Consider the following 27,917-nt stretch of genomic DNA (forward strand, 5'->3'; position numbering starts at 1 on the left):
GTCTATACAAAGTGAAATTACTGCTTCTTTTTCAGTCTCTTTGATGCTTCAACTGTATAATTGGATTGCCATTGGGTGGATGGCAGCACAGGCCTCCTGGTCCTTGTCACGTCAGCTTCGAGATCAATTTAATCCAGTGTGTTGACAGCTGGCTTATTACAATGCCATCTACTCTGTTTTGGTTGGTTTTTGCCACACAGATGTACAGGAGATATATATATATATATATATATATATATATATATACACACACACACACACACACAAGTTGCAGGAATGGTTAACTGTATGTTTGTTTATACTGTCTTACAGTTAAACACACTTTATTAGGCTAATCATTCTAAGTCATCAAATGACACCCAAACAGTTCTCAACTAGCAAATTAAATGCAAAGTTACAGCAAGTAAATAGAGGTCTTAGTATATTAGAGATGTAGCCATATATATGTAGACATAAACCTTTACTTATACACATACACATCTAATCACTAACAAACCAGCACTTTCAGGCATCTATGATTGGTGGATTTACTCTCAAATGTGGTTTCTTTTGACCTATGAGATAAAAATAAGGTCTTTTTTCATATTTGAAGGACAACATCAACATCTTCTACCAAATACTGTCAACTACATTTAAAAAAAGACAGGGATATGTTGAAATGACAGGGAGATTAAAGATAAGCAATGAGTACAAAGCTCAGAGCATACACTAAAAAGAAGCCAGAAAAGACCAGGTTAGAGAGAATCTGTTCTTTGTTAAACCTGTCCTCTTTATTCTCCACTACAGAGTGGACAGAGGAGAGTGCAGAGAGGCACAGTGGAGGGAAAAGGGGAAGAAAAAAAAAGCAGCTATTTTTGTAATTGCTTTTTTTTTAGCCAGTGCTGAGAGAAAAGTGGTGGGGAAAGTTTTGAGAAATTTAAACAGCCTTGACAGCCAGGGTGTAGTGGTATTAATCTTTTCAAACAGGGAGAAAACCCCTCTATTATAAACACAGACAGACTCTGAGATCAGCGGCTGTGTTGCATAAAGCCTGTTTATCGTTGCTGTCAGATTAAAAACTTATACATCCAGTAAGTCAACATTTCAAGAAATATAATTTTAAAAAAATGGTGTTTTGGAAATCATACAAGAAATTCTGAAATAATTGATGCTAAGTTAAACTCGCAATGGTGCATTTTTTTTGGCACTTGGGAGCAGCACAAACAAGCACGATGCCGATATTTCATCATTTTTTAAGTTGACATAGTCTATTTACATGTTCAGTAGTTACAGAGCAGCATTAGCATTAATTTTGAGTCGTGTTTCTGGCCACCTGATGAATGGTAGTCCAACATTCACTATCCCTGTAGCCCTGCTGCTAAATGCTCCACCATTTTCACCAGCTAGTTACTTACTGTGTCCGTCTGCCTGTTGGTGCTGGCCAGATAGTGTAGAGCTGGTTCATCAAAGACCAACTGAAACGAGCTGCCTGCTGCTGAAAATGGTACTATAAGAGCAGTGAGACTGAACTAAAGCGGTAAAGTTGTGGGCTGTGACGACCACAACAATGATAAAGCTCTGTAGAGCTGAGGAGAAAGGCAGCTTTGGTACTACAAGCCTGTCGTATGTTATGCATGATCACATTACACAAAGTCTTTTTAGCCATTGTTACTATGTAAATTTGATTATAGACGTTTTAACAATAGACGAGACGCAACTCAAAAAGGCTTTTGGAATAACTAACCCCCCACATCCATACAAGGACTCAGTGAAGTGCTATAATAAAGTTATTATGACTAATACTGATTAGGGAGGATTTCATATCAAAATTCTGATTAATTCATGCTGTATGCCTTTGGTTTGCAACACTGTCATTAACTTTCTGTGAATAACTTGCTCACTAAAATGGCTCAAACACAGACTGTTCAGCTTTAGTCCTGCCTGCCAGCTTAACATGTGCCCAGATGAAGAAAAGAGTGTATAATTGTGCCATGGACAGTTTCAGCCTGCTCTGTCAGAGTGCGGGCAGTTTGCAAGCAGGCCTCAGTTAAGAGTTATTAACTGCCTCTGATCTGAGCTTACAGCTAAACCTCCCGTCGCCTCCACACAGCTAATCACACCTGAACGCCGCCGACCCCGCAGAACCCGGGAATCAAAGAACAACATGCAGCCCCGAGTGTTAATGGTACCATCCTCCTCCTACCCTGCTGACACTGTTTTTCTTTCACTCCCTTCACTCGCTCGCCGTCTCCATCGTACTCTTTTTTTCTGCAAATGAAGAAAGTGTGGCAGCGTACAGAGAGAGAGAGGGGGAGAGAGAGACGGGGAAAGTTGGGGGTCTAATTTTGGCAGGCGAGACTTTTTCCCCTTACCCCGTGTTTGTTCTGGCTCTATTAGAATATCTCCAAGGAGGTAGGAGAGGAAGGGGAGGAGCACGGGCACAGTGTGGAGGGAGATGCACTGTGATAACCGGTGGCACACTCATGAACTTTGGATTAGAAACTAAATGGACTCAGGCTTGTAGATATGACACTCTAGACTTGAGTCAGACTTAAGTCAAAGAAATGAGGACTTGAACCTCTGTGACCAACCAGTGGAGACGTCAAGAGGTTATTAGTCCAGGCCAATAAATAATACGCCGTACAACACCCTAAAACAGCAAAGCATTGTTTTTTAACCTCTGTTTCTGTATAGAGTAAACAAATGAGATGTAATGTGTTAAATTGTGAACTTTAGAGTGGCTGATTCTGCTAGCTGTGGACAGAGCCAGGCTAGCCGTTTCCAGCCGTTTCCAGTCTTATTTCGAGTATATCACGAATAACCGAATTTCCCAAAATGTCTATTCCTTTAATTCAGCCTTAAGTTGACTGGCATGATTTCTGAACATTCACAATCCTGGAACAATAAAAAATATAAGGACAGCAACGGACAAGCCTCACATAGTCACACTCCTATCACATGTAATCATTGGGTCTCTATATCGAAAGGACTTGGTCTCAAGTACGTGACACTTTGCTTTGCAATGTACTTGTAAAAACCTGGAACTTGACTTAGTTCTCGGACACTGAAAGACTTGGGACCTGACTTGAATGTCTTAAGCCTTGCTGGACATGCTTTAAAGGAGTTGAAAACGGCTCTGGAAGAAATACCTTGAGTGCTTAAGGAAGTTCATGCTTCAAACTTTCCTCTCCTCCTGTCCCACTGTCTCCTCCTTCCTGTATTTCTGATCTGCTCTGCTCTTAGGAAGCCACATTGGACACAAGCTGACTGAATCAGAGTTGAAACCTCTGGGCTGTCAGCTTTTAGTTTGCTTGTGGCTACTCTTAGAAACCCAACCCTGAGGATATATATGAACACATACACACACACACACAGTAATGCTCCGCACACCACAAACTGTATACTTAGGCCCCACATAGAGGGGATGGAAATCAGAGCACAGACCGAAGCAAAGACAACACTGAGGACATGAAGTTCATGTTATGTTCAGGTTCAACAAGGTGGGTGGCAAGAAATTTTCCTCCACATTTGTGAGTAATATTTGTGGCTAATTTATCCCAAGAAAACGGAAGTCGCTGTGCTCTCTGCTGAATACAGAGATGATGGGAGAGAGTGGGAGGTACAAAAAAAAAAAAGTAGTAGTGGAAGGTAAATGAATATATTTTACTTAAACTGACAAGCTTCTGGGCCAGATGTTTTTCTGAAAACTTTTGAGTCAAGGCACATAAATTTTGACGTTTGTACAGCTGCGGCATGAGGTAAGCGGTTGCAGGTCATCACGTGTCATCATTAGGTGACCTTGTCTTCTTGACGGCCTGCCACCCCACTTTACAGCTAATAAGTTGGCTGTGGCACTAATGATGAGCAGCAGTGACGATCAGCCCACCGCTGCCACAGCGCTGCCGCTGTCAAAGGAGGCCCCTGTTCATTTAAATGAAGTCTGTAATGACTGCAATGTGACTCAAGATTGCATGCCGGTCCTCTACTGCAAGGCTTTCCCCTCGCAAGGAAAGGAGAACCCAATTTACCCAAACTTGCAAAGTTTAATGTAGAGTCTGAATCACTAGAGTTGAATCACTCAGGTGCTTAGATTAAAGCTGTCCTAAAAACAAGGCAAGAAGCTTCTGTCAGATTAAATCAGATGGAACACAAATGCCGTGAAGCTTGAGTGTGCTTTCATAAAGAAAGTGCACAAAAGAGTTAGACTGAATGTAGAGTCTAGAATCTAGTCTGGGTGAACATTTAATCATCCAAATGTTCTTTTTATTAGCTGCACAATAATTTCTCCGATATGAGAAACTGGATTATGAAATTCTTCTGATCGTAAATCATGTCAGCCTGGCAATGTCATCCTGATAATCTCAACCTAATTTAGCCAAAATCACATCTTCCTGTTTCCTAATCTACATTTATTTTTTCATTTCACTTTATTTCCAGGATTTCCACATTGCTGTTTTTTTGAAGCCAGATTTTTCCTTTTTGTTAATAGCTCCCTTTGGGAAACCTCATTGTGATTCCTTAGTGGGCCAACTGTCTCATCTATGAAAAAGCTGCAATTTAGGTGCACAGGAAAAATCCAAAAAAAAATTGAAAACTTGTAAACAAAGGAATGGTAGAAGCAGATGTTTAAAAAGGAGCACGCGTACATGCTCAAATGTGTGCGCACATGTGTGCAGTCGTCTCAGTGCGTGAGTGGATTTAGTAAGTGTCTAATATGCACTTTGTGCCAGCAGCTTTGATTCACAGACGCCGCATGGAACATGGCAGTGAGCCTTGCTATAATGTCATTGGGGAAAATCATCCAGCTTAACTCCTTTGATCCTACGAGAATCAAACGAACTGAGAAAGTTCTTAGAGTTTTATCCCATAACACTGCAGAGACGTCAAAACAAAGCAAAGGAAACTCGCCAGACTCACACAAAAATTTGATTTGGGCTGCAGTATTGCCGTTTCCAAAAACATGAAGATGTTTTAGTGGCAAGTATTTTTTGATACTTACTTGCATCATTTTGCATCATTAGTTTTATTTGCTACACTCAAGACCCTATTTAATTTGATGAGCATGTCCATATTAAGAGATCAGGACTGTGGTTGGTTCTGCTAACTGGGCGACTATAAAAGGTGTATAACAGAAACCACAGAGACAGAAGATGTGGACCATTTTTCTATACTGCGCATTAAAAGTGGCAATATTTTAGTGAGACTTCACTTAATCAACTAAAGTCACTAGTCCACATGGGACATATACTCTGAGATATAATAACTTCATTAAAACCTTGAAATTAGGTGAATGTCCCATTACTGCCCTGAAATTAATTGAATGGCACAGGTTTCAAATTGGCTGAAACTAAGGTAACCCAATTTCCTCAATACTACAAGAATCAGTGTGTTGTGGTCGCACTATAGTGTATTACAGACGTCAACATCTGCTTTAAGCCCGAAGCTGTGATTGGTGAACAGTCCCGTTCCCACCCAACAGTCCACATGGTCCACATTCCAACTGTGGCTGAGTCTACACAGTCCATATTCAAATGTGAACCATGTGAGCAGTGATTGTTGGGCAGAAACAGCAGCCGACAAGATCAGACATTTGCGATTTAATGGCTCATATCAAATATTAATTTAGTCACACTGAGACCTGCACCAATAAAATTGAAAATTACGGACCAAGCCTTGTTATAATGTGAGTGATTACTCAATGAACATGCTGCAGAGTGCTTTTAATGGTGCCTATATGCAAGCAGGCAATGAATTACAATGAGAAATGTGAGATCTCTGTCTCTCCCCTTTGTGTGATCCAGGGATGCATTTCGCATTTCACCAAAATCTGCAAAAAGCAAGCTGCGATTTTAACACTTTTCACTGATCAAAACAAAACAAAAAATTCCAGTCCATGCATGAGCATACAAGAGCTCTGTAGGACTTGCAAACTTATCTTCAATTGTCATGCTGCAATAAATTTGTAAAATGTGACGCTGCCATTATTTCCGATCCACATGTGAGCAGTGCTCGCAAAACACTTTTATGAAACGGTTCCTTGTATTTTATTCTGGTAAGTACAGCACGAACAGACTCAGAGAGAAAAATGGATATAGGAAAAGAGACTTACGTAGGCCTTCCTGCCAGAGGTGTAGGGAGTGGATCTGGAAAAGAAGACAAGGGGATTTTTTACAACAGGATAAACAATATTGCTCCCAGATTTTTCTCAGCACGAGCTGCCAGCTACAAGCAAGAATCAGTTGAGACGAGTGTTACTAAAAGGAGCCAGATTCTCTAGTAGGAAAAGACGAATAGGAAAATATATCATTGTTTATCACAGTAAGTATGTTGTCACTAAACTAGATCATTGTGACATCTGCATGCTAAATGCTTGGCTGGCAGCTTTAGACGCACAGACGCTTGTGCCTCCACTGCTCTTACCGAATTTGACAAACAGCACGCCTGTGGTGGACACGGTGCCCTGAATGTTGGTGGCCACACACTGGAAGTAGCCTGTGTCAGTAGTGTCCAGGTTGCGGATGCGGAGGCGGGATCCATAAGTCATGGACCGGTATGAGACCCGTCGTGGCTCCTGCACCACCGGCGCGTCATTCTTCAGCCAGCGCACTGTGGGCGGAGGGTTGCCGGACACACGGCAGAAAAGCTCGGCTGTGTGGCCCAGAGAGGTGGTGATGTTGTTCATGGGAGCTTCAAGGCGGATGAAGAAGGTCCCTGGAGGATGTAAAGACATAGGTGAGATTAAAAGAAAGAATACAAGGAAGATAAAGAAAGACAAGAATGGTGGAATCAGGTAAAATAAAAGGGCCAAATGAGGAGAAAAAAATGAGCACGATTACTGAGAGAGAGAAAAAAGACGCAAGGAGAGGGAAAGCATTGTATTACATAGGGCCAAGAACTAAAGCATAAATCAAACAGCACTTACTATACTGCACAGCCAGATATGGAAAAAAACATGCTGCTGTATAAAAAATCGTGGTAAAACAACTTCATGTTTTCAGACGCACATATTCAATGCCTGGTTTTGCAAGTTATTTTGTGGTTGTCACTGTAGTGACACCTAATTCCACTTTTCATCGTGGTTGTATAATGTCTGAGGGTTTTCCATTGCTTGTGTATGAGCTTATGGGGCTACATCACCTGTGTTGTGGGTAAAAGCTTTGAAGAACAAAGCAGCAAACAACCTTAAGGAGTGAACATAAGGTTGTGAGAACCCTCTGCAATGCCTTAGTTTGGCAATGATGAGTTCAGAGGGAGTTGGAAAAGACAAAGCAAGACATTTTTGCACGATTATTTCTTGGACCGCATTATTCCTGAAGGTGGTCAGAAAAAAATCATGTGGAGGGCCACCTAAGAGTTTAATGTGCTGGAAAAACATTGGTGTTAATGTCAAGAAAAACCTCTGGAAAGTTCCCTCAACCCCAAAACCCATCTTAGGTATGCAGAAATGCTCCTGGTTACACAAACTGGCCAAAACAAACAAAGGAGGAAAAACACATACAGGGGAATCTCAGATACTAGGCAGACAAACTTCAATTTGTGTGAAAAGAGAGGCTGAAGAGTAAAAATAGAGGCACATACTTACGTATGAAAGGACACCCACACATTTAAATCTTTAGCATACCATGCAAATTTGCAAATTCATTTAGTTGCACTGGACAACACAACATTCACATTTAAGCTTTCACAGATTAATAAATCTGTCTTTCCGATTTGGGATTTTTGAGACATCTGTTTAGTGAAAGCACGGGGCCATCCAGGAAAATCAAAGGTAGAAAGTTAGAAGATAAACCCATAACTCTAATAAAAACACATCACAGTAGCGAGTTAACAAGAGTTTTCCTTACAAGGCATCGCTGGCTACTCCTAATATATCTTTTCATCCTCTGTTGCTTGTTAAGGTGTAAGGTACACCAAAGTATGATAATACTCCAGAAAGAGATTGAGTTCTATTAGCATGGTTTTCCAATGGAATTGCTGAGATATCCACAACAGCTTAAGTAATAATTCTGGTAAGAAGAAAAATTCAATTCACATTCATTCCTGTAACAGCTGGTATAAAACTGTATGTGTGTGCACGCAGTTTTTCTGCCCTGAATTCAGTCTGACAGGCAGCTTCTACGTGCTAACACATTGTCATGAGGTGCGTAAAACAAGTGGGCACATTTCTCTTGGCATACGGCATTTTTCATGTGTGTGTGCACACATGTATGTGCAGTCAAGCCTCTACTGGAGTGTGCAACACACACACACACACACTCACATTGTCCTCCCTAAAGTCCCAGCCTTAACACAGCAATGTGGTACTAACAAGTGTGTGACAATATGAGAGGACTCCCACCAGTGAACACACCACCGCTAAGCTCTCCCTTCTCACCCACTTCATATCTGTCCTCCTCTCATAACGTACACAACAGTCTTATCTGTATCTCTCCACATTACAGCACTGCAGTCAGAACAACTGCTCCAGCATGTCAATGTAGAAGTTATCAATAACACTGATGAATCAAAATGTCGGGACAGTTTTTTTTTAGAAAACTTCAGGACAGAATTCAGAATAAACGTTCGATTTTGCCTTTATGAATAATGGCTGACTTTACTGCCGCACAGAATCATCCATCCAATCTCCCCCTTTTCTCTTCCCTGTCTCTCCATATGTACTTACTCCTCCACTCCCTTGCCAATGCATGTAATACAATTTGAGACATAAGAAAACATATTTTACTTAGTGTGTGTGTGTGTGTGTATGTGTGTGTGTGTGTGTGGGAGCTGCTCATGCATTATATCATATAGACACAATGTATAAGTCACACCATATATTCTTGCATTATCTTTCTCCTGCTAACTTTGAAGAGGACTTTCAACATTTTGCTGTGTTTTTTTATCCCTCCAGCAATACATACACACATGTGAAGATGATTTAATGCACTGGCCAAGTCCTCTGTTTGCTTTAATGAGCCTTGTAAATGTATTATTAAGGCAAAATCTGATAATAATAAAAGTAATAGGTCATGTAATGGGTTGTTCATAATAGACAATAATAATAGCTAGGATAATAGCTGGCATAATAGCTAGGTCAAACCCCAATATGATAATAAGCGAAGCAAAAATAAACACAAAACCACAGATCCAATGTGGTGTCTGTGAATGTAAAGTGTGTGTGGGGGGAGAGACTGACTGACAAACAATAGTGAGTTTTTGCAGTTAATTTGTGTTACTCACTTCTTTTCGTAACTTGTTTTCGCAGCAGATTTGCCTGTTTTGCTTTATTTTTCAAATTAATCTGTCTGACCGATAATATTACCATTTCTAATCACTTTAAATGTCATGAGACGACCGCAAGAGTGCTCAGACATGACTGTGTTCCTTCTGTATCAAGCATTAGGCCACTTTCATTCAATGAAAATATTTTCTCAATAAACTTTACTGTGCTGTGTTATTTACACTGAATTTGCCACATGAACCAACTCAAACTCAGGCAATGAGCCCCAAATTCAGACACTGAATCTGGCATGCATGTGAGAGGCAAATTGTAAAGCACTTTGAACAAAAGCGCTATATACTGTAAATGCAGTACTTTTTTTATAGGCAGGATATCTGAAAAAGGTAAAAAAAATCACCAAACTTGGAGCTGCTGTAGATGGTTTTAGGCCGGCTCTAGGTGTGTGTAATCTGTGACTCAGATCAGGCAAGCTCTGATAGGAAAAATATTGCAACACTCATATTGGAACACATACTAGTAGAATCTGGGGAGATACACTCGTGTTAATGAGGGTGTGTGACAGTGTGTCTGAGCATGCTTACCTCTGTGTGTGGGAGTGTGCTCTCACTTTGACTTGACTTCCAAACACAAACCCATGAGGGGCCTGATTGAAATCTGTGCCTATACACTGTTACGAGTGTGGTGGACCAAATCTCGCTTACATGTTGATGCAACAATTAGCCGATTTAATGTGTCTGTTGACTGTATTATCTAAAAACAAAAAGTACTTTATATATTTAATGAGAACAGACCCGCTATTAAAAGACATGAGCGTTTGCCAAAGGCAAGAAGGTCACTTTATCACCGTCTCATTAGTTGAGTTGATGGAAAAGAAAATGGTCTTTGGAGCTGTGTGCCTGCACACTTCATTAGCTGTTATAATAACTGACAATAAAGCAGTGGGGAGTGGAGGAAGGGAAAGAAGAGACAAGGGAAGACGATGTAAAGAGAGGTGAAGAGGAGAAAAGGAAAAGAGAGAAAGATGTCCAGCCAATGTCTGTGTAACAAAGCCACTCTGTATGTAATTGTCTCGTGGTGAGTGTTGTGGTATTTGGCACCAGGAGTACTGTGAAACTCAAACCATTGCTGCGGACTGTCCCTTTAATGTGGCAGGCGACTAAATGGTGCCCTGTCATCAGCCTGCATTTTCTCTCAGTGGTTTTGTACAATCAAACACTCACACGCAGGCACACAAATGTAAACACACGCACACCCACACGACCACAACACACACAAACTATACATGTCCCAAACTAGAGATGTTACACAATACCTTTTCATTTCACCGGCAAAACTGATGTTCTATATGTGAATACACTGTATGTCTATATAATATGACGCGGTGCTAGGCAGGCTGCGCTCAGCAAGACACAGGCACAGAAACCTGAGTGGCTGCACAGCTAACTAAACATACTCCGTGGATACACTGAGAAGCTGGGACTGTAGCATTGCCAGCTACGGCGAAAGGTGAATTTCATTAAAGTTGGGTCACTCTCCAACAGAGAAAGAAAGAAAAGGAAGTAAAGGGAAGAAATGAAACAAAGAAAAAGAAAGTAGGAATGAAAGAAAGAAAGACAGCCCCAAGGAAAATGAGTTCAGTAAACTATCATCACCCCTGATTTCAGCCCAATAATGAGCCTCTTTCAGCATGATAACTTCCTGCTACTGATGCATACTGATAGAGCCATGCTACCTGAATGCTGTCTGCTTGGTCAATCAAAACCATTCCCTGCCTGCAGACAAAACAAGTGGTGCAATCACCATCTATCCATCAGATAAGAAACAGATGTTAGCCATGGAGCTGAGCTCACGATGACACACACACACACACAGATACACACACACACACTACTATGAACACGTGGGTACGCGCACGCACATGTGCTGCCTTTGGAGGTTTTTCATATTTCATGTTGTTTTGGAAAAATAAAGCTGTTTCTATGATTTGTTTGGAACTGCTCCTCATTGTATTTATGACTTTTTAAACATCCTTGATTAGTCGCCATAATCGTTATCTTGACTAAATTGCTCCTTCGTGTCCACAAACTACTGTCTTCCTTCTTGCCTGTGTGTTTAACAATGTCTGTTTTCGTGTACACAGAATCCGCTGTGGGACGGATGTTGTGGGAGACTTGGCTTTGCAAGAGATGAATTAAACAAACCAGACAAAATGAGAGAGCAAAAATAAAGGTCAAGTTCAATTAAGTCTCATATTGAGGATCTTCCAAGTCAGGGTATCTTCGTGGGGGATTAGGCGGATGTTGGCTCTGCGAGCCCGGGGGAAACTGAAGAGAGGGAGCGAGATTTGACTGATAACTCTGGGCAACAGTGTTAAGAAAATATCTAGAAAACTTTATGGATCTGACTCAGTTATTCTTGCGGTGCTGACAGGAGAACAGCAGATTTGAGTGCTTCCCCTGCCAGGATCTACTGATCCAAACCTGGGCAGCTCCAGGAGGCATGACCATCTGCACCACAAAATACATTGTTTTGATAAGCGGGCAATAAGATGGCCAAGTCTATGCAGAAGAATTAAGCTGCCTTTGACATAGTTTCATCTAAATATTGCATCCCACGCTCAATTTTCTTGGTGTTTGGACCAGGTGGAATGCATGCTAAGTCTGACCTGTTGACGGGTTTGTTCTCTACAAGCCTGTCAGATGTACGAGCTGTTGTTGGATCCTCTGTGAGCGGGCAGCTCTCTCTTACATATACAAAAAGTAGCTTGTCAAGACAAATTAAGAGCAGTAATATGTTTGATTTTAACGAGGCGTTCATGTGTCCTGGTCACTAACCTATTCATCATGTGTTCAAAGTGTTGGCTGTATACATCCTTTCATTTATGTGAGGTGTCAATGGTAGAGCTTCATTCTGGGAAATGAAGTAAATTTCAACTTGAAATAGAAGACAAGTGTGTGTGTGTGTGTGTGCTTCACATGAACACACTTCGTACTTCCTTAATTTCCCCCAAATGGGAAGGAGACGTCCGGTCGAGCAGAAGACAAACAGAGCAAGTCGATGAAATAAGGCGGTCACGTTGAAGATGAGGCTGAAAAGATACTTTGATGTATATATATGAAAATGCAAATGTTTAGAGGATGTGCTGACAGCATTTTGGTAACTTTTGCTTAAAAGAAAACTAAAACTAGGTCAGTGGAAATTAGGGAAATGCAGTGCACCTGGCTGTATTCACACATGTTGAGTGGATCAATGTGCAATTCGTTCCATCAATTATCCTCTACAGTTGTCTACGCCAGAACGAAAGGGTGCTTAAGGTGACCATTCGCAGGGGATGTGTAATTTTTTACACATCACTGAATATAATTTCAGACAACTCATGCAGGGTTACGGTTCAACACACCGTGTGTTAATTGCACTGTATACATATCATCATTGCTTGTAACAGACGTGTTAACAGCTATTACAGTTTTGCTGGACAGAAGTTTGTTAGGAATTTATTGAAACTGAGCTCATCTCAACTTTGTACGTGCATGTGTGTGGATTTACCATCACTAGAGGTGTTCCACGAAGTGGTAGCTAGCACACTGGGGTCTTGGGGAAACTCAGACCCTGTAAACAGAGGAAATGGAGAAGACTATTAGCATGTGTCAGACTGTCACACTTTCCTGTGGCATTTCACTAGATGGATCATGAACTCTGCAATTAAATACCACGGCCCACCGCTGCTCAAAGACTCGAAAGTCATCCCGTGATGCTCGGTGGGGAAGCAGGGAAAGGTTCAACTTTATGCAAATGTCCTCTGGGCTCGAGTGACCACCAATCATTTTGATTGCTTTGGCAAAGTGAAGCATAGAGTTCTTCTCTAGTCTGACCTCACAACATTAAAGTACTTCAAAGTAAATACAGGAAAGGTGATCTGACACTCTTACGGCCAGTGACCGCCCTCCTATCTTCTACGATAAGATTTTGACATGCTACCAGGACTTCAATGAGAAAAACAGCATGTGGAAACATCCCTCTGGAAATGAAATACTTTGCTGTGCACCAGTATTGTGGCAACAGGACAAAATAACGCTTCAATCAGAGCTGAGTATGTAAATTGTCCGTACTCAATACTAAACACACCCGTTTCCCTTTGAGTCTGTTTGGACAGGGGGTTCAAACAACAACAGCAGACACACTGCTCTCACCCAGAGCTTCTGTGCCAATTGGACTCCCCAAAATTGAACAGCAACAGCAGAAAGTCTCTTTTTCACTCTTTCTGTAAATATCTGCGTGGTGGCTAACGCTGCTTTAATTACACTATTTATGAAATAAACAACCATAATGCTGCGGCCACTTTTCTATGTACAAGACAGCATGCAGATACAAACACACATTGCTTTAAGTGTTTCCATCTTAAATGCAAAACAACACTGGTGATGGCATTGTACATTTTCTGGTGCAGATCAAAGGTTTCAATGTATAACAGGCAGCCTATCACCGAGCCATGCGGACCTAATGCTGCATTATTACCAGCTGACGACAGAGCAGCCCTCTGCTTTTCATTACAAGGGAGAGGAGACAGAAAATGGGCTTCAGCGTGCACTGCCACAAGTCACAAGGTGATTTCTGACAAATGAAAAAGCCTGTGCAGGACTTAAACATCTTTGCTGATTCTTTGGACACCAGGCAACTGCCTAACGCTCAGGTCACATACATTATCCCACAGTTACAACAAGTTCTGCCTTTCGTGCTGACCCAGTGTGTGTGTGTGTGTGTGCATGCGTGTATCTTAGACCAGGCTGGGATTCTTGAACATGATGAATGAGCAAATGGAAGCTAGCCAACTAAGGGCATGCATCGGACATTCACAAACACTTGCAAAAACACAAGAATGTGCACTAATACAACTGTACAGACACACAAATGTATCTCCAAACCCAAACTTTTCCCACACATATAACATGTTTGCTCAACAAATTCAGTTCACTCATAAATGTACAACTTGAGAACTTGTATTTGGGGTTCAGACAGTTGGGGAATCTGAGAAAGTTTGCAGTCAAACAGGATCGGGCACCTGACACAGGGTCGTGCTAATTGGGTGATAATGTGTTGTTTCACACGTGCTGTGTCAGGATGGTAACGACTATGTGGTGGTGCTTGTGAAATGAGCTGTGTTAATGAGCAGCGCTTTGGGCCTCTGCACCTGTTGGTGAGGAAATCTGAAGGCTCACACCAACAGACTGGCAGCTTTATGAGCTATAGTCTAGATTGTTACAGATATCTAGCAACAATGAGGGGTTGATATACACTAAATACATTATAGAATCACTTTATTAACCTGTTTATTTAAGCAATAATTAATCAACTCTGATAGCTAGGCTCTTATCACCTCTTGAGAATATCTTCATCCTTTGCCATCATATGCTTCTGCTACAGGACCCGAAATGACTCGCTGGTTTGTTCCTAACATGACAGTGTTTTATAACAAGTCTTGGACCCAAGGTGAGTCTAAATTCCCTCTGTGTTCTGGATGGATTGGCTTGAAGAAACACAGAGCTCTGTGGTTTACAAAGGACAGAGGAGAGGGGACGTTGCAGCTCACTAGCTTCACTAACAAAGCTAGCCAAATGAATCCAGGTGAGAGTTCAGTAGAGAGGCTAGACATGAGAAGACAAGAGAAAGAGAAAGAGGAGGAGGGAAGAGGGAAAGGTGTACCACGAGGAAGTGTGTAACAGTATTGAGTCGGCGCAGTTGCATCATTTTGAGAAGAAATTGTGGTCTTTTCAGGAACAAACAGTGGCACGTGTGATTATTTGACATTACTTTTGCGGACAGACAGCTGTCCAAATGGACGGGAGGTTGTTCCCTCATTCCTCTTCTGTTTCTCTGTCTCTCTTCCACTTCATATCTCCTCTATTTAGGTCACATCTGTTAGTTCTCTTTCACTAAGACAATCATCTGGAATATCTGGGATGAACTACAGAGTAATTTTGAGATTTGCTCTCTAATGTTTCTCAGTAACAGAAGGAAGCAATTGTATTGGGTCAATTTGTTAATGAGGGCCTAAAAATAGGCATCCTCACAGCGCCAGTGTCAGTTTAGATCAATAGTTCTTGCAGTTGTGGTTCAGGCCCCTGATTGGATCATGATCCTGATTCTGATGGTCTCCCACATGTTAACTGAATGTGTGTATTATTAGGATGCTGGTCTGACAGTATAAATCACTGAAAAGGATCAAAGTTTTAGATAATAGAAAAAAGGAACTCTTGGGCTTTTTTGTGATTGGCTGTTGATACTTCCATAACCTCAGATGTAAGAGGTCTGCACCTACAGCAGCTCCTAAAATCTCCATTTCATGACATTTCTCAGAGAATTTATCAGCATTGATCGAAGTCTGTGTCGTGCCGTCGCTCCAGCCAAAGGCAAAGCCACCTTTTAGCCGCTTGGCTACCATTTTACATCATTTCCATTTTTGAACAGCCACAAAGTCAACTTCCCAGAACTATTTGCGCAGAGATACCATCTTTGCTCATTGGTTTTTATTAAAATGTTGATTATCTCAACTGTTAAAAACCCTAATTTTAACAGTCATTTCCCTTTAAGCATCTTCAAAGAAAAGCAATATAACGTGGATCATAGAGCCATGCACATATTTCCATAGTATGTCAGTGGTGATATGTTAAAACTTCAGAGGCCATTTGGGTTTAGCAGCGAAGGCGTATCAAAAATCTGGATGTTTGACAAACTTTATTATGGTATCACTTTCTCCTCTTGGCTGGTACTGCACATTTCTTACAAATGAAAGTTTTGGAACCTTTTCTTTAATTTGCAAGTGAGTGCCACTCAATTGCCATCCTAGTGGCGGAATATACAGTAAAAGGTTAACATGTAGGTGCTTTTGAGAAGTCCAGACATCAAATCTCCACACAGAAAGTTCCATGAGAGCAGCTTGTGATCACCATCCAGCTGTATTTGGCTTATGATGATAAAAATCATGCAGGGACATGAGCTTAACCCCTATAAAGCTCTGAGTATTTGGTGTGACTTTACTGTGACAGCAGCATATGGGAATTAGTGCAGAACCTCAAACTTGAAGGCATGGGAATGAAAGAGAGGCCTGAGGTAATGTAAAGAAAACCAAAGAAAAGTGAGAAAGGGGGAGCCTCAGAGGGTAAAGCTGAACCAGATCAGAAATGTTCAATTTGAGCGGTTGTGCGTTGCAACTAATATGCTGTTATATGGTCTGGGGGTGTGTGTTTGGAGCCAGGGTGGTTGGTGTGGTGAGTGAGACTGATGTATGAGCTCTCCCGCTCTGTTATTAGGGCCTCTCCTAAGGTCCTCTTCCTTCCCTGTTAGCTGGAAACTGACCTAACTCTGGGGTTATCTGGAAGAACAGCAAACCCACCATTTTTATAATATAGCTATGTCAGAGGTGAAGAATACATATGGACAGATGAAGAAAAGTCGGGAATGATAATCATTTCTTTCTCCAATTTGTCTTCATCACATCTTGCTTCAAGTAAGTTGCTTTCTCTCTTCTTGTGTCCTCACCCTGTCTTTTTAGGAATTTATGAGCTTCTACACTGAAAAGAATCTCCCCCTAATCCTGCTTTGATTTTCCCTTCAAGCCAATGTCTCATCTCACTTCCCTCCTGCATGCTTACCTAAATGAAGTAGTTAATGTATTTATGTGAACATCAGTTCCTCTGGTATACCAAACTATGCAGCTACAGACAATGAAAACAGTGATATAAGCAGCCAATGTCCCACTGTGGGCTGAATCCAGAAACCAGACTAAGCACCATGTAGGGTTCAAGCTGCCTTAATGAATTATTAGCACAATTAGGCTCAAGATTGGAAAACGAGCGGAAAGTTACAATCTTGGCGAAAGGAAAGGGATTTGAGAAATTTAAGATTTTTCATGCCAAGAGGAAAAAGAGTGGAGAAGAGTGAGGGAGAGAAGAAAAGTGAGGGAGGACTGCAAAGGAGAGTGCAGGACTTGCAGATAAATGGAGGAAAGAGGACTTGAAAATGTAAGAGAGCAGGAAAAAGACAGCAAGAGGGGAAATAAAAAAAGAGAATTTAATAAACCCGGAGTGAAGGCCCTCGTAAAATCTGCTTTTTAAGAAATGGGATTCTGTCCCACCAGGCAGAGTGAAGGTTTGTGTTGGCTGGAGAGTTTCTCACTGTCATTGTGAAAGATGTAAATTGTTACACTGGTCATGCATGGGCATCGCAAAGTAACAGTACTGATGACCAACCACAGGGAGGGACGGGAAAGAGGGGAAATACGTAGGTATATAGTAATTCTTGTGACTGCAATTCCAGTTTATTACAGCATGTGTCGTAATTTAGATGTGATAGCATCATGCTTGCCAAAGTAAAAGCCGAGACCTGGGAAGAGGGAGAGGTTAGACCATTTGACATGTTGTAAACAGGCCAAGTATTCAGATGGATTATCTAAGAACACTTAATTTGGAGGGATGATAGAAACTGAGTGCAAGAAGTCAGTCTGATGTATAACATACTTTCCTGTTTGCCCTTGTGTTCTCTTCCAACTAAGTTTTGAGCTTTGTTTAAAGTGTCTGATTGGTTCTGTCTAACATAATTTTGAGTCATGACTACCAGATGCAGAGTCACACAGCTGGAATTTTTCTCATCTATAAATTGCACTGACAATTCAGTCTAATATACATTGACAGACAGTGAATGTAGTATACTATCTTGTAAATAAGGAGTAATTTTGGATGCAGCTAATGTGGGACTGTGCACGTAGGTGCATATGCTTGTATAGCTGCACCTGTGTGTATGTGTGTGCAGGTGGTTGTTCCCAGGCTCAACTGGAGCATGAAGAGGAATAAAAGCTGGCTCAATTCAGGGACTGAATGTTCACCTGAGGACATCATGGACCAAAGAACACAGGATTCACTAACAAATACACACACAGACAGAGAGAGAGGGGGGGAGGAGAAAGAGAGAGAGAGAGAGACCAGCATCCACTCAGAAAGTTCTGCTCTGTAACCTTATAAGACCACAGAAGGGGGTGAGAGAGAGGTAGGAGAGCTGGGAGCGCTGAGCAGGGGAGAGAGATGAGAGCAGTGTAGATGACAGGAAGCTGCGTGACAAGACCCTTTTTTAAGATCACAACAATAGACAGGAGGAGAAAGAAGGAGCTCAAGTTGCAACACACATTTGCTCTACCATGAAAAAAAACAGGTAAAAAAAACGTAAAAACTATTGCTTCCCCTCTAAAAATCACAGACTGAGTAAAGAGGATGTTTTATGCAACTTATAATACATGTTTTGGAGAGCTGCACTGCATTTGGAATTATAGTTTGGCTTCACCACCACTTCTCAATAAATGTCTGTGAAAATGTCTGCGTTAAACTGTCTTTTTGAAAAAAATATTATCGAGCTTGACTTGTAAAGACTTCCTGGACACAAAAGTAAACCTTTTGAAAAAGAAAAGAAAAAAAAAAATAGTCTAATATGTAGCTGTATTATAGCATAAACAAATCAAACATTCAATCTGAACTCCCAAACCACTTTAGTGGGTTTTTAAAGTGCTACAGAGCTACTTCAGAGGAAACATGAGTACACCAAGAATAAGCTAAAGCTGACACAGACCAACAAGTGCTGAGAAGATTTCTTTAAACAGCAGCTTGTCACTCCTCTGAAAGTTATCTCACAACTGTCACTACCCAGCATTCCTCAGTCCACAGTGGGGTGCGTGGCTGAGTGGACAGCCTCTCGCGATGCAGCAGAGTCTGACCTCTGACTTCTGGCAAGGAAAAAAATCCACAGAGGCATCACTGGGAGTTTTATTGTTGTATTTCTTGTCTAAACCAATAGTTGAATGACACTCATACGGCACAAACAGGGGGAGGAGGGTCCCACTATGTGCAATGAAACACTATAGTAGCTTCTATACCTTGCAAGGCCGAATTGGGTAGTGTGCCGATGCCAAGTCATACTGTATACTGAGAATATTAGTAACATGACTGTCCGCAACAGTATGGAGGCTACATACAATACTGAATCTCAATTTACTAGCACCAGGGCTGGATGTAATTCAATATTATCCTTGACTGACTTTATAAACTTTCAGTCGAATCATAATGGAAATGAATGAGTCACAATTAATGTTTGAAGTTTTGTCCGATAGAGGGGATGACAGTGGGACAAAGGTCACTGAAGTTAACATGACTTTGCTCACCTCATGTGGTGAACATGCATATACTTGCCATATTACTTTCAGCTGAAGACTAGCTTTAGCTGACTACTCAAGAACTGTTGGTCAGGTTTGCTCACAAATTTGCACCCATGGGCATATTACGGTTTCCAGTCCACCAGACGACTTGCATGAAATATGGGAGGAAACCTGAGTGAGCCAAGGAAACCCACGCAAACACAGCATGTAGACTTGACACAGAGGGCTTGGGTATTAATTTAGGTCTTCTGGGTTTGTTTGAATGTATGTACATTGAAGGCTATCTCACACATCTCTATTATTGTTATTAATCTCAGTTCACATTAAGCTGTAGTTCATCTGATGATCATGCATTTCGTCATGAAAGAAACTTTGCTCTTGGAGTAACTTCACGCTGTGCCGACGTCTCTGCAGAAGTTCTGCCACGCCCTGTTTGGCCCTATAGAACTACATTTGATCTTATAGGTTAAACGGGCTGATGCACAAGCCCCTGCTGTCCCTGTGAGGCTCTGCAATGGAAACCATGCTGATCTATGAGGCCTGGTTAGCCCATTTTGGGTGAGGCTCCCCACGGCTCCGGTTACCAGCGGTGTGAGCAAGATAGTGAGGAATGTTCACAAGCATGTTACCACCTACTGTGCAGCTCATCTGTTTTCACCTGACAGGTCCAGTACAAGTGTGTGTGTCCAAGCGCAAGTGTGTCTGTGTGTGTGTGAATGCGCTAAGCTTTCTGGAAAACCTGATAGCTTCCAAGCAGATAGACTGAGCCCTGAGACCTTGACGTAATGTGCAGAGGTAGCCGTCTGTCTGTTCATCTGTCTGTGGAATGTGAAGAGAGTCATCACACCTGCATGCTAGTCTGCCACTTTATTGCAGAGAACTCTCTGTTGGGTGGATTGAACATAGCATGTAATGATGTGAACATGCTGCACATTGACGTTATGTCCGTGTTCAGGTCTCTGTGTGTCATGGGTCAGGTGTGGGATGTAAGATTTAAGACCTTAAGCTACAGTCAGTCAGGCTGTCTGTGTGTGGGACATGAATATAGCCATCTTGCTTGGGTTTTTCTACGTGACTTTTCTGTAAATAGTGTATCATGTGTGCCAACAGTGTGAATGGTGCGAATAAGACACATGCCATGTTGCATGCCTGCCTGTGCTTGTGTATTGTATGTGTGTGTGTGTGTGTGTGTGTGTGTGTATGTGTGTGTGTGTGTGTGTGTGTGTGTGTGTGTGTGTCTGTCTGTGTCTGGCTGCTCAGGTGCAGTCAGGGACACGTACACACTTCATGAGCTCACTGCCGGCATTCCCAGATTCCTCGAGGATGACAAATTCAAAAGGAGAGGCCCCAGCAGATGGAATCTGGGAACGCCAGGATAATGCTGCTGGATTTCAAACGTGACTTGGATTTAGACATCATGTGATGACTACAGTTGAGCTAAGCACCATTCCAAAGCCATTCTTTACGTCTGCTGGTATTTTCCTCACTCACTCAGCCTCGCCTGCAAGACATATAATGACTGAAAAGTGTTAGCAGGCCAGCTTAAGTCAATGAGTATTTAGGGCAGATGCAATTAATGAAACACAGAGCATCACCATCTCCAGTTTAGGATGTTTGATTTGAATGATATGTCAAATACAGTGGTTGTGTAATTTGGAAAACATTAAAATGAGCAGCCAGAATGCTGCTGGTATGTCAAATAATTTGGTACACATCTGCATTTTTTTTTTTTTTTATGTATTTCAAACTCAATTAAGCTAAGTAAGCCATATAAACAAAACAAATTGCCAAAGTCTTTCTTGCTTTGTAAGCTATGAATGAACTCCATTTATATAATGACTGTGGTTTGCAACTTTTCAGTTTACTACTGCTGTGCTTATTGAACTGACTGACCTGATCTGTAACACGGTCCAGTGACTGCTGGCGTCTGACAGCACAGATAAAGTGTGCTGAATAATTTCAGGATGCTTCTGGGAAAGTGGGTGTGAGACATCTTGTCTCCATCAAGTCACGACTCTTAGTCAGCTCACAACGACTGACGCTGTAGGACCGACTCAGCCACAAGAAATTTGACACCAGGCCAGAGAAAAAGTTCGACTGGGAAAGAGGACAAAATTGAAATAGAGACACGCAGAGAACTAAGTGATGGGAGGATATACTGTGGAGACGAAGACAGACAGATAAAAGCGAGAAAGAAATGCCATGTGCGCAAGAAATATTCATTCCAGTAAAAACAACCTGTGTTATTCCTATTCTTTGTTTGGCTCAGTGACTTGGTCTCCAATAAAGAGCTGGAAAACCACAGTGCCTCTGAGCCTTTCCAGCACGCTTCCCTGTCAATCACCCCTGATGCTCCACGGAAACCTGTCCTTGTCCCAGGTTAAGAAAATAAGCAAAAAGCATTCCTCCACTTGTTTAGAGGAAAAGGTAGCCGGTTAATGAGGAAGACAGGAGGAGGATGGAAGAGAGAAAAGGACAGGATGGAAGGGATGAGTGGTGGGAAGGAGACGTGAGAGTTTTGTGTCCCTAAAGAGAGAGCTGAAAACAAGCCAGAGACAAACCCACACTGTCGGTGTCCAAAACACTTTCCGCTACTGCAGAATAAATGATTTAGAGCCAGGGAATTGGACTGGAACGTTTCCACATAGCATACTGTAAAAAAACACATTTCACATACATTTCAAACTGTGCTGAGAGATACAGTATGATTAGAATTATAGAAACACTGGTCAACAAATGTATTTAAGAAGTTGACAGTATTATTTCAAGATAGGGCATTCAAGATCGAAAATGTATCATAGTAAATGCAAGCTTACAAGAAAAAGCAGGTCTTGCCTACTCTCCCATGTTCTGGGAGGATTCAGTAGATTTGGGAAGTACTGTGACATGAACATTACACAACACCACCTGGAAATAACCCTCTAACTCCTGTTGTAGAAAAGTATAGGAAGTAAGTAAAAATATATTGATGATAATAACTGTGAAGTTACTTCTAGAAGTTACAAGTTATCACTGTGTGGGAAAAATACAAAGTGGTTTCACTCAGTGGTGAAATGATGGTCTCATGAAAAAATAACAGCAGTGGAATATTAGAGCAAAGCTGAACTGAAAGCGGAGTTCAAAGTTTAGAGTCCAGTCACTGTTTTAGCACAGTTTCGTGCCAAGTGTGTTCAACGGCTGTGCACAGGATTAAAATGTCCTGTCAGTTCTGTAGATGACCAATAACAGGTACAGTAACTACATGCAACACCGGCATCTATGAAAAAATGCAATCAATGCAAGCCAGGAAAAACACAAAGAGAAGGAAAGAACTGGCTGTAGATCAGATGGTGATATTTTCTGCATTTCTAATAAAATAGATAAAAAGAAAATAAATAATAAAAAAAGAATTTGTGTCATGCAAGACTGAATGTAGTTTTTCACTCTTTTATAGAGGTTATTGACTAATAAAGGATACAGTTTTAAGGACTGCTGGAATATTATTGTCACCAGACAAAATTTTCCATCAAGCAAAATTGGTATAAACTTGTTTTTTTTTTTTAGTAAAACTGAAAACTGTGTAGTCTTGTCCAGCTCTGTCCTTTGTTCAATAAAATCAGAATTTATACACCCTCAAGAGGTATCTATGGAATCCAGTTTCATCCTGTAGATAAATTTGACTTTTCTACTGAATTCTCACAACACAGTACAACTGTTTAATTTCGTGATGACACTTAAGAAGTAATTTAAACAGAAAGATTACTGTTTTTTTACACAAAAGAATTTCTTAAAAGGAAAATCTTATAGGCGAAGAACCAGATGGACCAGAAGTGTGTGTGTGTGTGTGTGTGTGTGTTTGTCTCTACAACGCATTCATGGTGTATACACACACACACACACACACACACACACACACACACACACACACACACACACACACACACACACACACACACACACACAGACTCTGATCTCAGACTCCCCTTTGACAGAGTGAGGGGGCTGAGGAAGTTATGGGGACACCTGCCCCGGATCTGCGTCAGTTTGAAAAAAAAAAAAAAAAAGGACAATGATATGTGAAAGAATTGAAGAGAAAAAGAGAAGGAGAAATATCGGACAGATGTATGTGAAGAAAACTGTGCAAGATGATGAAGGTCAACTTGACGTTTGGAAACTCGCTGAATGGAAACAGACTGAAAGATTTTGAAACTGTATGTTGGGAATCATCAGTGTGTGAGGAGGAGAAGAAAAGTGTGTTAGGAATAATAAATCCTTAAAGGCAGCAAAGGAGGAACAAGGCAGACTGGTTTCGTAATGGTACGCCATGATAAAAAGCCACAGTAGAGCTGACTGCCAAACCGAAGGAAAAAGTAACAGTGACAAAAACCCAAAACAGTTCAAATGTATGTGAATCTGGTTTAACATTTAAAGTTATGTAGAGAGTGCTTGGTTTAACTTCCCCAATTGTCTATAAGGCATAAAAGTAGATAAATGGTGTTATCAACATTCATAATCTATAAATAAATTCTGTACACAAATCTACTTTGTGGTTTTCTACTAAAACCCACAGTGGGAATAATCCTTTTTTTCTAAGGTCCATATTCCATCATTTGTTGTCACTTCATTTGTAATTTGCACCAAGAACAATATATTATGATGATGATTTATGGTGCATGAGGCCTCACAGACGCAGTTCAAAACAAATAACCACGCTGGGTGGAACATCATGACTGATCTCACTTTATTTGACGTAGTTTTCCATTGGCTGCATCTGGCTGCTGATTATGAAAACACTTCCACCCAAAGTCATCTTGGTGGATTGGAGTTAAAAAAAAAAAAAAAAAAAAGTAGAGGGTGTGTGGATGACTGAGGGACTTCAAAAGCCTGGATATGATTAAAGTGGCAAAATACGGAAAAGAACATGAATAAAAGTGCCAGAGAGACACAAAATCTGCCACAAGAGACAAAGAAGATCATAGTTCTTCTCACATTTCCAAAGCTTGTTGTAATTTCCATCTCATTTCAGCAGATGACTGGTGTGGGGGCTGACGCAGCACACCTTGTAAAGCATCCCAGCTTGCTTCTTCTCCAAACACAGTCTCACCTCACCTCCCATAAACCCTGGTCTCTCAAACACACACTTCATAAGAGATCCACCTCCACCATAGACGATGGAAAGGAGGATAGGCAGATGGTGAGCAGAGAAGAAAAAGGTGTTAGAGGACTATTACAGGCACAAAGATCTCTATTGTATTACCTCATTTCCTGCTGAGAGTCTCCCAGGTTGCAGAGTTGAAATCTGATTGATCCTTCTGAGTGCAGGATCCCACAGCCTGCTGTGCACTCATATGTTATTTCTGCTACTTATTTCTCATCAATATGCCAGACCTTTGAACCCAGAACTGTGTTTTTTCTTGTTTTGTCATTCCTTAAAGTTTAACCACTTCAGCTCTCATGCCCACATTGATATTTTCTAGGTATGTATGGCTACCTACAATTTGCATATCAGTGGAAATGTTCTAGGGCAGATTTCATGACAGTTTTACAGTGTTTTGCTTGCCAGTATAAAGATTCTCAATGCACAACAAATATATGCTTGTGAATGGATAGAGGAGAATCGTAGTGACCCACCGATACAATATGTATGTTCATGAGACATTAAATGTCTTATAACTGTCAAAAAATATTATTTGAACAACAAAGCAACTTCGACAGATCCAGTCAACCCAGAGTTTTTCTTTTCCTCATTTCCATTTGGGCAGGATACATTGCGAGCTTTAGCCCTGCAAATCCCATCATGCTACGGGTGAAGCAAACAGGAAGTGCAATGTTGCCATGGAGTCCATGAGTTAGCTGTGGGCAACACCTAAGCCATGTTTTTTTTTTAAGCGTGAAGTTGTTTACACTTGCACCAGGGAAAGTTACGCTGCATTAGGTGCTGTCCATTCCTGTTTGTACTGTAACCATGGATGCACAGACAACAGTCAACTGAATTGGATAATTGTGTGGGAAATATATTAAGTTTTAAAGGGTGCCTATACATAGATTTATAGGTGTATTTACCCTGAACATATTTACCAATTATCACAAGAAATGGGAAAAATTGTTTGATCTGTGACACTGACTATAAATAGAACAAATTCAGGGCCGATATAAATACATGCAAATGTGCTAAATGCAGTCAGAAAACACTATTCACTCCAGGGGACAGTATGACGCAGATAACAGATAAGTGTCTCTAAAAGACACTGATAAGGGTGCATTAGCTAGTTTGCATCCAAAAGATAACCAGTCAGTCACATGTGGTGTCATATCTTTTATCTATTGGTGATTTTTATATGACTGCTGGAGGGAAGTTACAGAGAAAGGGTGAGGTGGAAAAATGTGCCCAATATAAGCTTTGGTGAGCTGTGTGAAGGCTCTTGGAGTCATGAGCGAGCCTGTATGTGTGTGTTAGAGTAATACATGTGCAGCGTCTATGCATGTGTTAGAATTGGCAGCAGGTTGAGGTACTCTGGCCTTGATTAGGCGTCTCTTTTCCGTCCACCAGTCGCTGAGTGAAGCAGTGAATTACGCTGCCATCTCAGCGGTGTAATTGGGGACACATGCAGCCCTAAACCCTCCCTCCCTCCATCTTTAGGTCAAAGCAGCAGCGAGATCAAATGCTCTCCTCCGTGGAGCATTCCTCTATGAAACAACAAGCGGGTAGAAGAAAAGGGGGGAGAGAGACAAGGAGTGAGAGAGGAAAAAGAAAGGAAATCAAAAGAGATGGGGCAAGACAGGCAGAGAAGAAAAAATAAGTCGACAGAGGTGGAGACAGTGAGAGCATATGGAATATGTTTACAGTAATATTGCTGGGCCCTGATGCTATTGTGGAGCTTCATTTGATGGATCAGACCGTCTCATCAGATTGCAGTATCATCTGTGCTTTTGCTCTCCTCTGCCTCGTCATTTTTCCCCTCTTCTCATTGCAAGAGAATCCGGCCCATGCATAGTTTTACTTCATAACTGTTGCAGGAATCCTTTTTTGTCTGCCCTTCCAGTGTATACTGTAGCAGTGTCTCTCCTGTGTACACATTACACAGTGTCCTGGGTCCTTCTCAAAGCAATAAAGCCATGACAGGCTCAGGTCTGGTTCACGCTAACATAAACAATCCTCCTTCCTCTTCAAAAGGCACGGAGAAACAGACGTTGAGAAATTGGCTGCTAGGCTACTGAAAGTCCACTCATTTGAGATCTGCAGTGACAAATGTGGACACAAAAATAGTTTGGATCAAAGAAGCTGCATAGCTGCATAGAGAACAAACCTATTTATCATGAGTTTAGGACAAAGATGAAGGAATTTTCCAAGTTCTATCCAAGTCTTTGATGATACACTTGGAGTCTAATGACGCACACAGCTCTGCAATGTCAGAATGATTTCACAGGTTTTTTTTTTTTTTTCTGTTTTATGAAAGGCATTTAACTGATGTCTAAGGTGGAGGAAGCCATTTAGGGGATAAACTGAGCCCAGGCCTTGGATATTAGGTTGATAGATTATGAGATGGTTAGTGGGAGCAAGTGAGCGAGAGAAAAAGAAAGAAAGGGTAAGATGAGTGATGAAGAAGCTCCGTATGATAAAGTAGAGAGATTTCTTATTCATTCTACCGTTTCATGTCTATGTGTATACGTATGTTGTATGCTTGTAAGCGTGTGTACTGCATAGCTGCAGGCTGCAGGCGGACAGCACAGACACTGGAGTGTGTCAGACTCTACATCTGGTGGATGGGCTCTGTTAGCTCCGTCTCTCTGCCTATTATTATATAGTATGAAGCCTTTGAACTGAGCAGCCACTGCTGACAATCACCAGACTCCAGCACACCAGGTCATTCCCTGATTTTAAAAAGGGAGGCAGGCGCAGTCCTTTCTCACTAAGTGTTTTCGTGCTGTAAAAAGACAGTACAGTATGTTCATTTTCTGTCAACGTCAAAAAATGTGACAGCCAGGTGCAGGGAGGGAAGTAAGAAAAGTTGCAGAAGCATTTGCTTTTTCCTGCAAAAGTATCCCAGTTTCATACTTAAATGTGGAGGCTTTCTGAGGTTACAAATGGAGGTGGCAGAGAGAAGAAAAGCAAGGAGTTAATTATCCTTCATGCCAAAAGAAATGACAACAAAACTCTGCAATTTTGGAATAAATTTGGGACTGAAGGGAAAGTTAGACACAAAAGGCGAAAATCACTACGTTGCTTTACAAAAACCTGCAGACCAGCTGGACCTAACAACCATTTCTTAATGTGCACCTGTCATCACTTTGTATGGAATGGCCTTGATATTTTGATGAAGTGCCTCAACACATTTTGATATACGCAAGGCTTTCATAAGTCTCTCACAACAGGAAAATAAATGTGGTATTACTGGGTGGTTCTCTGCCAGGCAGCATGTTGAATAATAAGACCCACCAGTAACATTTCAAAGATTTCTGGTCCTGAGAAAGAATTTGAAAGGTTAAGATTAAGACGTAAACCACACTCAGAGATAAAGTGTGGTGCACTTTATGTGCAGCCAG

General features: G+C 41.3%; 1 protein-coding gene across 1 annotated transcript in view; it reads right to left on the reverse strand.

Annotated features, from left to right (window-relative positions):
- The window catches only part of ror1 (receptor tyrosine kinase-like orphan receptor 1), a 115,133-nt gene that overhangs the window by 24,297 nt on the left and 62,919 nt on the right, over positions 1-27,917 (reverse strand). The window contains exons 2-4 of the mRNA XM_070832034.1: positions 12,746-12,808; positions 6,400-6,690; positions 6,089-6,122 (exon numbers count right to left, since the gene is read on the reverse strand). Coding sequence (XP_070688135.1) covers positions 6,089-6,122; positions 6,400-6,690; positions 12,746-12,808 — 388 coding nt within the window. The remainder of the gene's footprint in view (positions 1-6,088; positions 6,123-6,399; positions 6,691-12,745; positions 12,809-27,917) is intronic.

The sequence above is a fragment of the Pempheris klunzingeri genome, chromosome 6 (assembly GCF_042242105.1).
Source record: "Pempheris klunzingeri isolate RE-2024b chromosome 6, fPemKlu1.hap1, whole genome shotgun sequence".
In the NCBI taxonomy this organism is placed as follows: domain Eukaryota; kingdom Metazoa; phylum Chordata; class Actinopteri; order Acropomatiformes; family Pempheridae; genus Pempheris; species Pempheris klunzingeri.